At 36.4% G+C, this 12,739-nt stretch overlaps 1 protein-coding gene across 1 annotated transcript; it reads left to right on the forward strand.

The window, feature by feature from the left end:
- The first annotated feature begins 11,265 nt into the window (after window positions 1-11,265).
- LOC146954664 (L-ornithine N5-acetyltransferase NATA1-like) lies at window positions 11,266-12,278 on the forward strand. The gene has a single exon (XM_085717565.1). The coding sequence runs from the start codon at window positions 11,380-11,382 to the stop codon at window positions 12,079-12,081; it is 702 nt and encodes a 233-aa protein (XP_085573691.1). The 5' UTR covers window positions 11,266-11,379; the 3' UTR covers window positions 12,082-12,278.
- Window positions 12,279-12,739: the final 461 nt, after the last annotated feature.

Below are 12,739 nucleotides of genomic sequence, written 5' to 3' on the forward strand. Positions count from 1 at the left end.
CAGAAGCTGGATCAGATTCAGACTCAGAAGATGAAAACGAGGTATATTCCAAAATTCCCAGAAATGAACTTGTTGAGTCACTTAAAGAACTTCTTACACATTTTGAAGTAAGAACCAATGAGTTGAAGGATTTAAAAGAAAAATATGCTGATTTGGTACAACAGCAAAAATCAACTCTATTGGATCTGAAAGCTTCTGAACAATGACTTAGGGGCTTTGACTTCATGTGTAAAACATATGAAGATCAGCTCAGGTTCTTATGTCAGAAGCTACAAGAAAAGTGTAATGAAAAACCTTTAAGTAACCATGAAATTGCTCTTGAAGATTTTATTATATCTGGCATTGACAGAAGCAGAGTGGCTTCTATGATTTATAGCATTTACAAGAACAACGGCAGAGGAATTGGTTTTCCAGAAGTGAAACTTGAGAAAACCAATCTAAAATCTTGTTGTGAATGCATCAAGGAAGGTCTGAAAACATTTTTTGTACCAGAAGGGGCTGAGTTGGAAACTGTTGTTAAATCAGAACCTGAAGCTTCTAGTTCTAAGGCTAAAATTACTTCAAAGCCAAAGAACTCTAAGTCAAAGGCTATGATCAACTCTGATTCCAAGACTTCAAAGGTCAGGATCCTGAAAAGATCAGAACCTATTCCTCAGAGTCTGGTGAAACCAAAATCTGGGGTTCTGAAGTCTAAGTTTCAGAAGAAGACAGTTGCTGCTTCTGAAGTACCAAAACCTAAGGTGATGGTTAATCAGAAGCAACCCAACTCACAGCACAAGGTACAAGAAGTGAAGAGTAAAGCCTTAAGTACTAACCTTCCAGGACCCATAGAACAATGGGTACCTAAAACTAAAAATGTCAATGATGCAGGTATGTCTAAGAGCAGTGCCAAAGCAAAGATCATGGTACCTAGACAGCGGTTGCTCAAGACACATGACAGGAGACAAGTCCATGTTCCTCAGCCTAACAATGAAAGAGGGAGGAAATGTGAAATTTGGAGGCAACCAGTCAGGCAAGATCATAGGTACAGGAACTATTGGTAATTCCTCTACCTCAATTAATAATGTATGGTTGGTAGATGGTCTTGAACATAACCTTTTGAGCATTAGTCAATTTTGTGATAATGGTTATGATGTGCTTTTTGAAAAACCCAACTGTACAGTAATCAACAAAGAAGACAAATCCATTGTGTTCAAGGGAAAGAGAGTTGACAATGTCTATAAAATCAATTTTTCTGAACTGGCTGATCAGAAGGTGGTTTGCCTACTATCAGTGAATGATAAGAAATGGATGTGGCACAGAAGGTTGGGACATGCTAACTGGAGGTTAATCTCTAAGCTTAGTAAGTTACAACTTATGAAAGGGCTACCAGACATTGACTATCATTCAGATGCACTCTGTGGTGCATGTCAGAGAGGGAAAATTGTGAAATCATCTTTTAAAACCAAAGACATTGTTTCAACCTCAAGACCTTTAGAATTACTCCATATTGATTTATTTGGACCAGTGAGTACTGCATCCCTATATGGAAGTAGATATGGATTAGTCATTGTTGATGATTACAGCAGATGGACTTGGGTGAAATTCATAAAGAGTAAAGATGTTGCGTGTGATGTATTCAGTAGCTTCTGCACTCAAATTCAATCTGAAAAAGAATCAAAAATTTTGAAAATCAGAAGTGATCATGGTGGAGAATTTGAAAATGAGCCATTTGAAGCTTTTTGTGAAAAACATGGAATTTTCCATGAGTTCTCTTCTCCTAGAACACCACAACAAAATGGGGTTGTAGAGAGAAAGAATAGAACTTTACAAGAAATGGCCAGAACCATGATTCATGAAAACAATTTACCACAACATTTTTGGGCAGAAGCAGTGAATACAGCATGCTATGTTCAAAACAGGATCTATATTAGACCTATTTTGGAGAAAACAGCATATGAACTCTTTAAAGGAAGAAAACCCAATATCTCTTACTTTCATCAATTTGGATGTACATGTTACATTCTGAACAACAAGCTCTACCTAAAGAAATTTGATGCCAAGGCCCAAAGAGGAATCTTTTTAGGTTACTCTGAAAGGTCAAAGGCATACAGAGTGTATAATTCAGAAACACTTTGTGTTGAAGAATCTATGCACGTTAAATTTGATGACAAGGAGCTTGAAGATAAAACTTCAAAGCAAGGTGAAAGTTCTGCAGAGATACAGGTTCCTGAAGCTACTCCAGAACCTGATCAGATAGCTGAATCTGAAGATAGTCCAGAAGCTGAACCCACATCAGAAGCACAAGATGAAGCTGCTTCTGATGAAGCACAAGATGGCTCACATCAAGCAGATCCTCCCAGAAACACATTCAAACACAAGTCTTCACATCCTGAGGAGCTAATCATTGGAAACAAAGATAGTCCAAGAAGAACAAGATCACATTTCAGACAAGAGGAGTCAATGATTGGACTAATCTCAATGATTGAACCTACAACAGTTGATGAAGCACTTTCAGATGATGGATGGATCCTAGCTATGCAAGAAGAGTTGAATCAATTTCAAAGAAATGATGTGTGGGATCTGGTACCCAAACCTCAGCACAAGAACATTATTGGAACAAAATGGGTATTCAGAAACAAGCTGAATGAGCAAGGTGAAGTAACAAGAAACAAAGCCAGGCTTGTTGCACAAGGGTATAGTCAACAAGAAGGCATTGATTACTCTGAAACGTTTGCTCCAGTTGCAAGATTGGAAGCAATCAGGTTACTTCTTTCCTATGCAATTAATCATGGCATAATATTATATCAAATGGATGTCAAGAGTGCATTTCTAAATGGTGTCATAGAAGAAGAAGTGTATGTCAAGCAACCTCCTGGATTTGAGGATATTAAATATCCTGACCATGTTTTTAAACTGAAGAAATCACTATATGGCTTGAAACAAGCTCCCAGAGCTTGGTATGATAGACTAAGTAATTTCTTAATCAAAAATGATTTTAAAAGAGGACAGGTTGATACTACACTCTTCAGAAGGACCCTTGAGAAAGATATTCTTGTTGTGCAAATATATGTTGATGATATAATATTTGGTTCTACTAATGCATCTCTTTGCAAGGAATTTTCTGAGTTAATGCAGGATGAATTTGAAATGAGCATGATGGGAGAGCTGAAATTCTTCCTGGGCATTCAAATCAATCAATGCAAAGATGGAGTCTATGTTCATCAATCAAAGTACACAAAGGAGCTTCTGAAGAAGTTCAAACTTGAAGATTGTAAGGTGATGAACACTCCAATGCACCCTACGTGCACCTTAAGCAAAGAAGATGAAGGAGCTAAAGTAGATCAGAAGCTGTATAGAGGTATGATTGGTTCTTTGTTATACCTCACTGCATCTAGGCCAGATATTTTATTCAGTGTATGCTTGTGTGCAAGATTCCAATCAGATCCTAGAGAATCTCATATGACTGCTGTCAAGAGAATCTTCAGGTATTTGAAAGGAACGACCAATCTTGGACTCCTTTATAGGAATTCCTTAGATTATAAGCTAATTGGATTCTGTGATGCTGATTATGCTGGTGATAGGATTGAAAGAAAGTCAACCAGTGGCAATTGTCAATTTCTGGGTGATAATCTTATATCCTGGGCTAGCAAAAGACAAACAACTATTGCTATGTCTACAGCAGAAGCAGAATACATTTCAGCTGCAAGTTGTTGTACACAACTACTTTGGATGAAACATCAGTTGGAAGATTATCAGATAACTGCTAACAGTATTCCCATTTATTGTGATAATACTGCTGCTATTTGTTTGTCTAAAAATCCAATTTTGCATTCAAGAGCTAAGCACATTGAAATCAAACACCATTTTATCAGAGATTATGTTCAAAAAGGAATTTTAGATATACAATTCATTGATACTGAAAATCAATGGGCTGATATATTTACTAAGCCTTTAACTGTTGAAAGATTTGATTTTATAAAGAAAAATTTGAACATGCACTTTGTATCTGATTAAATGCTTGCTCCTGAATAGGATTTTAGGTTCTGAAGTTAGTTCAGAAGCGGTAGTCCATCAGAAGCTCTTTATTGAGGTTCTGAGAAAAACTCGCTTCTGATGATGACGTCAGCATATGAAGTCCAGAAGCTGGATGTGTTGCTTCTGAATAGTTGAATTAGTGGAAACGTTGGAAGTTACCTTTTAAAAAAGTAACTTCTGGCCCATTAACTTGGTAGTTACTCTGTGAACTTCTTACGTGGCCTGTATGTGTTGGTGTATAACTAAAAGGGCAATGATGATTTAATAGCTTTGAAAGTACTTTTCACGCGCCCCCAATTGTGTCATTAATGTTATGTTTGTTTGTCTCTTTTGAATTGCAATCGTTTTACTTTTAACACTTTGACAATTCACACACTACTCACTCACAACAAACACATTTGCTCTCAAACCTCTTGCGAAGTAAGCGCATTCTCTCAAACTTAGAACCCTAAAATCTTCATCTTCTTCAAATCTTCGTCAATCATCAAATGGCATCATCAAGCTCAAAAGTTTCAGAATCTACATCAAACAAGCAAAGCGTATCAGAATCTGGGTCCTTCTACAAAGAGAAGACTATGGATATCCATGGAAATCCTTAATCGTCCAAGTAGAATCACCAGTGGACTTCACTTCACTCAAGAAGTACGAAGTGGACATGGAAGGCTACGTAGAAACTCAGAAACTGTCTGGCTACTTCAACATGCTTAATGGGCCAACATATGTGAACTTGGTCAAAGATTTCTGGTTAAAGGCTGAAATTGTCAATAGAAAGCCTGTGAAGGCAGCAGATAAACCAGCTGGGTCGAAGAAAGGAAAGAAGGAGATTGAGTTGAATCCCACTTCCTTCAGTAGCCTTGAGATAAGGTCTGAAGTGATGGGTATTCCCGTAATCATCACAGAGGAGATAGTTGCTAAAGCTTGTAGAATGGATGCAGAAGGAAGGTTTCAAAAAATTGTTAAGAAGGATGATGTCCTGCTGCAAAACTACTACAACACTCTTCTGGGTGGTAACAAAGATGCTAAGCCTTCTGAAATGGAGATTCACAATAGAATTTTGGTGAAATTCAGCAACGATTGCTTCTTTCAAAGAGCAGGTGGGTCTGATCAACCCAACAACCAACAGAAGCTAGCAATCTATTTCATGACCAATCTGGAAAAGATAAACTTTCCAAGATATGTATTGGATCATCTCTGCTGGGCTATTAATGAAAGCACAGTCAAAGGAAGGAAACAAGTGCCCTATGGAAGATTGCTCTCTGAGATCTTTTATCAAGGGAAAGTGCTGGATTTATTGAGAAGAACAAGGGATGCTTCTGATAAATGCTTCGAAGTTTCTACTGCAGAGAAGACTATCAGTAGCAAGACTTTGCATTCAATGCACTTTTTCAAGACAGCTCCTAAAGATGAGAAATGGTTGGAGTTGACCACAGAAGAATCTGAGATTATCAGGGACTTTCCTTCCATAGTTAAGGAAAGTAATCCTGAACACTTAGCTAGATTAGTAGCTGAGTACGTCTTGGAGGAAGATGCGAGGTCTCAGGAGGAAGCTGCTCTTGCTAAAGGGAAAGGCAAGAAGGCCAAAGCAGTTGCTGTGTCAGAAGTTGTTGTTTCTGATGCACCTAAAGGGAAAAGGGCCAGAACTAGTACTGAGTCAGAAGCTGCTATAGCTAAACCTATTTCTATCAAGGATAAAGGAAAGATGCAGAAGGTTGGTGCTGCCTCTATTCCTCAGAAAAGAAGAAAAGGTAAGGCAGATTTGGTAATCACCCAAGAGCAGCTGGAGGAAGCTCTTGAAGAAATGGAGAAAGAAGAGGCTGATCCCAAGCTGAAGAAGAAGAAGGCTCCCCTTCAACTTGTGTGTCCTATGGTTGAGATGACTCCAATAAGGAAAAGGATGGCAGATGAACGTGCTTCTGAACTTATTTCAGACAAAAAGGATCTAAAAGCACAATACACTCATCAAAGAGATGAAAAGCTCAAGGCCTTGGGTATGGAAGATTGTGATAGGTACTTCAAAGAGAAATTGGCTGAAGTAAGAGCCATTACTGGTAAATCTACTGAAGACAATGAGGATGAAGAAATGATGATATTTATGGAGAATGCTCTAGAAGAGGGAACTTCAGAAGTAGTTCCTCAAGCTGCTAGTCCACAGAAGATCTCTTCTGAAGCTGGTCCTGTAGTTCAGGAAATCCAGATTCCAGTCACCTCTATCCCCATTTCACCTTCTTCACCATCAGTACCTGAACCAATAGAAGACACTTCTGTCTTAGACAATCTTGCTCTTCACTACTCAGGTGAGTTACCCATAGACAAATCTACTTCAGAAAAGGCCTCTGAAGCAACTCCAGAAGCAGTTGCTTCTGAAAATGTTGTTTCAGAAAACCCCCATCAACAAACACCTGAACCACATAAACCCACAACACCCCCACTATCACCAACAGCTACCATTGACCCCCAACTCAACACTCAAACATCAACTTCACCACAACAACCACCAACTGAAATTGAACACTCCCCAGAACCAACTCCCATGGATGTTGACAACTCTCTAGTCAATGTTCAAGCCTCAACCTCTACCACACACATTGCTTCTGACCAGCCTTCATCTTCAAACACACAAACACACTTTACCATTCCAGTTCCTAACCCTGTTCAAGATTTGGAAATCAGTGATTCTGATCTTGAAATCCTTGAACAAACACCCTCAAACATCCTGGAATCTGGATATATTAATTCTAAGCTTCTCACAATCCTGAGTCAGATGCATAATCTTGTGGATCAACGAAGGACAATTGATCTCACAAGTGCATATGAAGACTCCTGGGCATCTCTTCAGAACCGGGCAACTGAGCTAATTGAAAGCATAAGGGCTAAGTGCATCAGAATCAAGGAAGCTTCTGTCAGGAAGTTAATGGAGCATCTGAATCAGAGTCTCAGAGTAAGAAGTTCTACACTGCTCCTGGCAAACCAGCCTTTCTTCTCAGAAACGGCCTACTTGACCAGAGAAGCAAGGTTGTGTAAGCTTCTGAAGAAACAGATGGCACAGCAGCAGCAAGAAGCTAGAGAAAGGGAACAGGCTCTTCTCCAGAGGCAACAACAGCTTGAAGAACTGTTGCAGAAGAAGATTGAAGAAATGGAGAAGATGAAGAAACAACAACAAACCAACCCTTAGTTGCACACATTTGTGTTATTTTTTTTTGTTGTTTGTTTTAAATTCTTAGTCCTTGTTTCTGAAACCATCTTGTTTTATTGCTCTATGCTTCTGAATGCTTACTGCTTCTGAATGCTTACTGCTTCTGATAATTGGATATTCATGCTCATATATTTTGATCTGATTTATTTAATTAATTTCTTGTATACTCTCTTTTGTTTGAGTTTTTCTCAAATCTTTTTGTCTTTTATGCTTATTTGTTTATTTCATTTTTTTTGATAATGACAAAAGGGGGAGTATATGTGACAAGTATTTAAAGGCTCTGAGCCCCATTAATGGCATTTGAAATTTTTGAAAAACTTCTATCATTTTTTTTACCTTATTGGTATAAGCTATGAACGAACGAAGAAGTATCAAAATTCAAGTAAAATTAATTGAACCATTCTTCTTATCTATAAGTTAATTCTTTCAATGATTCAATTTTTTTTTAAAAAAAGCTCTGATAATTTTATTGTGCGAAAAATGAATTTAATTAACCTGGATAGAACTTAGGGGGAGCTTACAAACCTCACCTTAAAGACTATCAGACTCAGGGGGAGTTTGAGCTTACAAACCTCAGACTCTGAGCTTACAAACCTCAGAACCCCAAAGTCAACTTGTTAATTAGATTAACAACAATTGATCAATTTTAAATACTTTTGTTTGTCATCATCAAAAAGGGAGAGATTGTTGGAACAAAATGTGTTTAACAATGAACCTTTAAGAGTTTTGATGATAACAAGGTATTAAAAATTGTAAATTGGACTAGCTAATATTTGTTCAAGTGTACAAGACCATAATTATAAAGTTACATCATCATTGGTTCTGAATGAGCAAATAAAGAGCAAAAGAAAATGAAGCTTAGATGATTCTGAAGGCAAAGCGCTCCTGAAGTCAAGCTGCTCCTGAAGAAATAGCGCTCCTGAAGTAAAGCTGCTCCTGAAGAATAGTGCTTCTGAAGACAAGAGGTCCAGAAGCCACATCATCAGAAGCTGCGTCATCAGAAGCTGCAGAAGTCATATCATCAGAAGCTGCATCATCAGAAGCTGCCTCATCAGAAGATATTTCACCAGAAGCTGAATCTCAACTGGATTTACAAAAGATTCAAGTATTGAGGAATTATCAATGCAAAAGCTGTCTATTGGATTCGAAAACACAAACAAAGGATTAGTGGAATTTTGCAACGGTCATTTCAAAGGTGTTTGAAGGCTTGTGCTTGCAATTTGGACGAAAGCGTTGACATTGTACTTTGTACGAATTGTACAACCACGTTCTCCACTACTCTGTTTTGTGTCCACGCTACAAGACAAGAAAACAGCTCCAGAATACAGCTTCGCCTGCATAGATGTTCCTTTGGATAAGGAATGGATTTCAAATTGGTTCTTCGTAGGACAACAGCCAAATCAGGCAAAAGATCATTGGTGAAAGATCAAGCTTCAACAAACGACTCTTTGGTGTGCTGGCAATTTCACAACGTCTCTTTCACACCTCTATATAAAGGAGTGAAGACCTAGAGATTTGGTAATGCAAGAACGCTGAACGAAAGACTCACAACATTTTTACAAGTGCCAAACCTCTGCTGAAATTGTTCTGCATTCACTTAGAATTTCTGTGTCTTAAAGTCATATCTTAGAAATTCTTAAGTCCATTGAGTCTGTATCTGATTTGTATTGTGAGCACCTCTGATTGTATATCAAGTGTTCAACCTTAAACAATTTTCTGTGTAATTTTGTTTAGTTAGGAAGTCTCTTGCAATTGTGCTTGAGCAGGAAGTCTCTTGATTGTGTTCTTGAGCAAAGGAAGTCTCTTGCTTGTGTGCTTGAGCATTGGAAGTCTCTTGCTTGTGTGCTTGAGCATTTGTAATCAGATATTACTCATAGTGAAATCTCCTTGGAAGTGCAAGGGGGACTGGACTACTTCCGGATTGTGGAAGGAACCAGTATAATTGCTTTGTGTCGTTCTTCTTCTCTCTCTCTGTTTTATTCCGCTGCATTTAGATTCTGATTATCACTTCAGAAGCTGTCTCACCTAGCTTCTGATCAGTGTGTTCAGTTTTTAGGAGAAACGAAGAATTTTTCAAAACACAATTCAACCCCCCTTCTTGTGTTTTTCTCACCTTCATAATAAACAATTGTAATTCTTTGGGATTAAATCATAAATGATATTAATAAACAATTATAATTCTTTGAGAAATCTTTCATATATGATTTAATATTAAAAAAAATTATTTCTTCAAAAATATGTCCACAAGGATCAAGAACCAAGCAATAGTAATAATAATAATTACAATAATAAAATCTTAATTATGAAAATGAAGACCTAATTAATGATGTGATCTCATATTTAAAGACAAGTCTTATTACAAATTCAAATGTTTTAGAAGCATATCAAGAGAATTACAATCAAAATCACGACAAAACATATCAATTATTTACTTCTTGTCACGTTGATTAAAAAAAAACCCACATATATTTCTATTTTAAAATTTGCTTATATGCTTTTAAAATTTGCTTCTCATTACAAGCACACAAATTAATATTTCAAAAACAGGAATATTATCTCTTAACAAATTAACAAGGCAATTAATCACATTAAGACAAATTAATTTATCTTGTAATGTCAATTAATTACATTAAAACGAATTAATATGGCATTTTTCTTTCGAATAATGATTGTTATGCAAATAAAAGCAAAACAAAGAAAACTTGTCACATATTTCTATTTTAAAATTGCAAGGCATGTAATCAAGAAACCAATTTCTCTCCTAAAGAACCAATAAGTAAAAGAGGGAAATTAAATCTGGGTGGAGTTCATCATCACAATTTGAAACATGATAGTAATAAACTGTAATGTATATATTTGCTCTGGGCAAATACATAAAATCAATTTTTCTTGTTACTTATTGTAAAAACAAATTGAGTTCAAGTTCTACACAATCATATCAATTTTTTTGACAATCTTTTAGAGATGCTTCACTATTGAATTGAATTCGTCCAGAATTCACTCAGAATAATATTGAGTTCTTCAGGAACTTTATAATATATCTCAATATGCGATAAATTCTTATGCCTTCAAAAAAAAATCAATCCTTGTGCAATCCTTCAAGGATGCATGGACGTTGAATTCTGCAGGAATTCATGGTGGAAAAAATAGTTTCTTTTAAGTTCTTTAAGAACTATATACTAAATCAAATCTTGATAAAAAAATAATATAAATCTAATCAATTCATTTGTGCAATCCTTCAAGGATGCACCGTAAAAATTGTGTTTCTAAGCAATCCTTCAGGGATACTATACCTTTGAATTCACCTGGAATTCATTGAAAAAAAATTGAGTTTTTAAGTAATCCTTCAGGGATACAACACCTTTGAATTCATCAGGAATTCATTGGAAAACAATTTGAGTTTTTAAGCAATCCTTCAGGGATGCGTTCCTTTTAGAATATAGTTCTTCGGGAGCTATATTATAGATGTAATCAATCTTTTATGCAATCCTTCAGGGATGCATGAATGTTTAATGAAAAACAAACAAACACTATATAATTTGTATAATAACAATAATATGTATCTATAAGGCATTGATTCCAAATTGATGGAATTGCAACAATAGCCTATAATCATCGATACAAAATTACAACTTATTATAATAGATTAAGAAGAACTATTCACCTTCTTAGTTGATTAAAGCGTGCTGATAACGTGTTATGAAACTAAGTAAATAGAAACAATAATAGAGAGAAGGAGAAGAAGAGAGAATAGAGAGAAGTATTATTATTCTCTAATGTGGTTGAGAATGTTACAAATGAGCTTTATTTATGGGAAAATAGAATAGCTTATGGACTAAGCACAATGATCTAGTAGTATAGCCCATTAACCCATTTGTTATTTGGACATCCACTATTAATATTTATAACATTAACTAATTAAACAATATTTGTTTTTAGTTTTAATTACTAGAAATTTATCATTAAAAAGTTTTTTTCTAGAATTTTGTCAACTGATTTTACTTCACCACGACATTAAACAATATTTTTAGTTTCCATCCTCACCCATTTTTAGCACACACGCTTACCACACCATACCACTACACGTATACCAATCTCTAGAACTCTCAAACAGAAGAAAAAGCAAAAAAACAAAAACCCTCATCCATTCAACCGAACCCAAACCACCAATGGCCTCCGCAGCACCGCCACCACCACCGACAGAACCCCCATCAACCATGCCAGAAACCGCCCTCCCACGCCACCCAGTTTTCACCCGCATCCGTTTAGCCACCCCTTCTGACGTTCCCTACATCCACAAACTAATGCATCAAATGGCCGTTTTCGAACAACTCACACATCTCATGACCGCCACAGAAGCTTCCTACTCCTCCACTCTCTTCTCCCCTGAAAACAAACCCTTCCATTCCACCACCATACTCATCCTCGAAGTCTCTCAAAACCCTTTCACCGATACCCATTTCGACAACGACCCATTTTACAAACCCATCACCAAAACTATCAACTTGGATCTCCCAATCGATGACCCAGAGAAGGAAAACTTCAAAACTCAACATGGAAATGAAGTTTTCGTTGCTGGGTTTGTTTTGTTTTTTCCTAACTACTCAACTTTTTTGGGGAAACATGGGTTTTATGTTGAAGATCTGTTTGTGAGAGAGTGTTATAGAAGGAAAGGATTTGGGAAGATGTTGCTTACTGCTGTTGCGAAACAAGCTGTGAAAATGGGGTATGGAAGAGTTGAATGGGTTGTTCTTGATTGGAATGTTAATGCTATCAAGTTTTATGAAGATATGGGTGCTAAGATTTTGCAGGAATGGAGACTTTGCAGACTTACTGGGGAGAATTTGGAGGCTTATGGAGCTATTGCGTAAAAGAATGAATGAGGTTTTCTTTTTTCTTTGTTTTTTTAGAAAAAAGAATTTGGGTTTGGAATTTGATAAGTTTTTACTCTGTTTTATTGTAATTTGAGTTTGGATTTTGCTATGTTGTTTTACTGTTGCGAACTTATGTCATTGTAATTGGATGTTGATTCTGTTCTGATATAGTATAGGTTATGGTTATGGATTAAGTGTGAAGAGTATTACACCAGTTTTAAGTTAATTGTTCTAAATACTTCACTGCAAAATACCTCGAAAATTGACAAAAATTAAGCAAATTCATCCCTATGACAAACAATTTTTTCTTGTGCTTTAATGGATTTGGTTAAAAGTTTGATCCTTATGAGTAGCAACAAATTGGAAAAGAATGATATGAACTGTATTGAATGTAGTTAGAGGATTGCAATTGAAAGGGAAATGTTGTGTGTCACATGTTAGAGATTATCATATGTTAGTTGTGTTTTTTTCTAAAGGATATGTTTGTTATGTGTGAGGCCGGTCTTTGGAATCCATGAGTGATTTTTTATGTGTATTATTCTCCACGTAGTGTCACACACAATTCTATACCATGTTGTGTGTCACACACAATTCTATACCATGTTGTGTGTCACATACACAATTTTCCTTTTAATTCTATTTCCTCTAAGTACAT

Source organism: Medicago sativa, chromosome 1 (genome assembly GCF_051527215.1).
Source record: "Medicago sativa cultivar Bolivia chromosome 1, Bolivia_mono, whole genome shotgun sequence".
Taxonomy (NCBI): domain Eukaryota; kingdom Viridiplantae; phylum Streptophyta; class Magnoliopsida; order Fabales; family Fabaceae; genus Medicago; species Medicago sativa.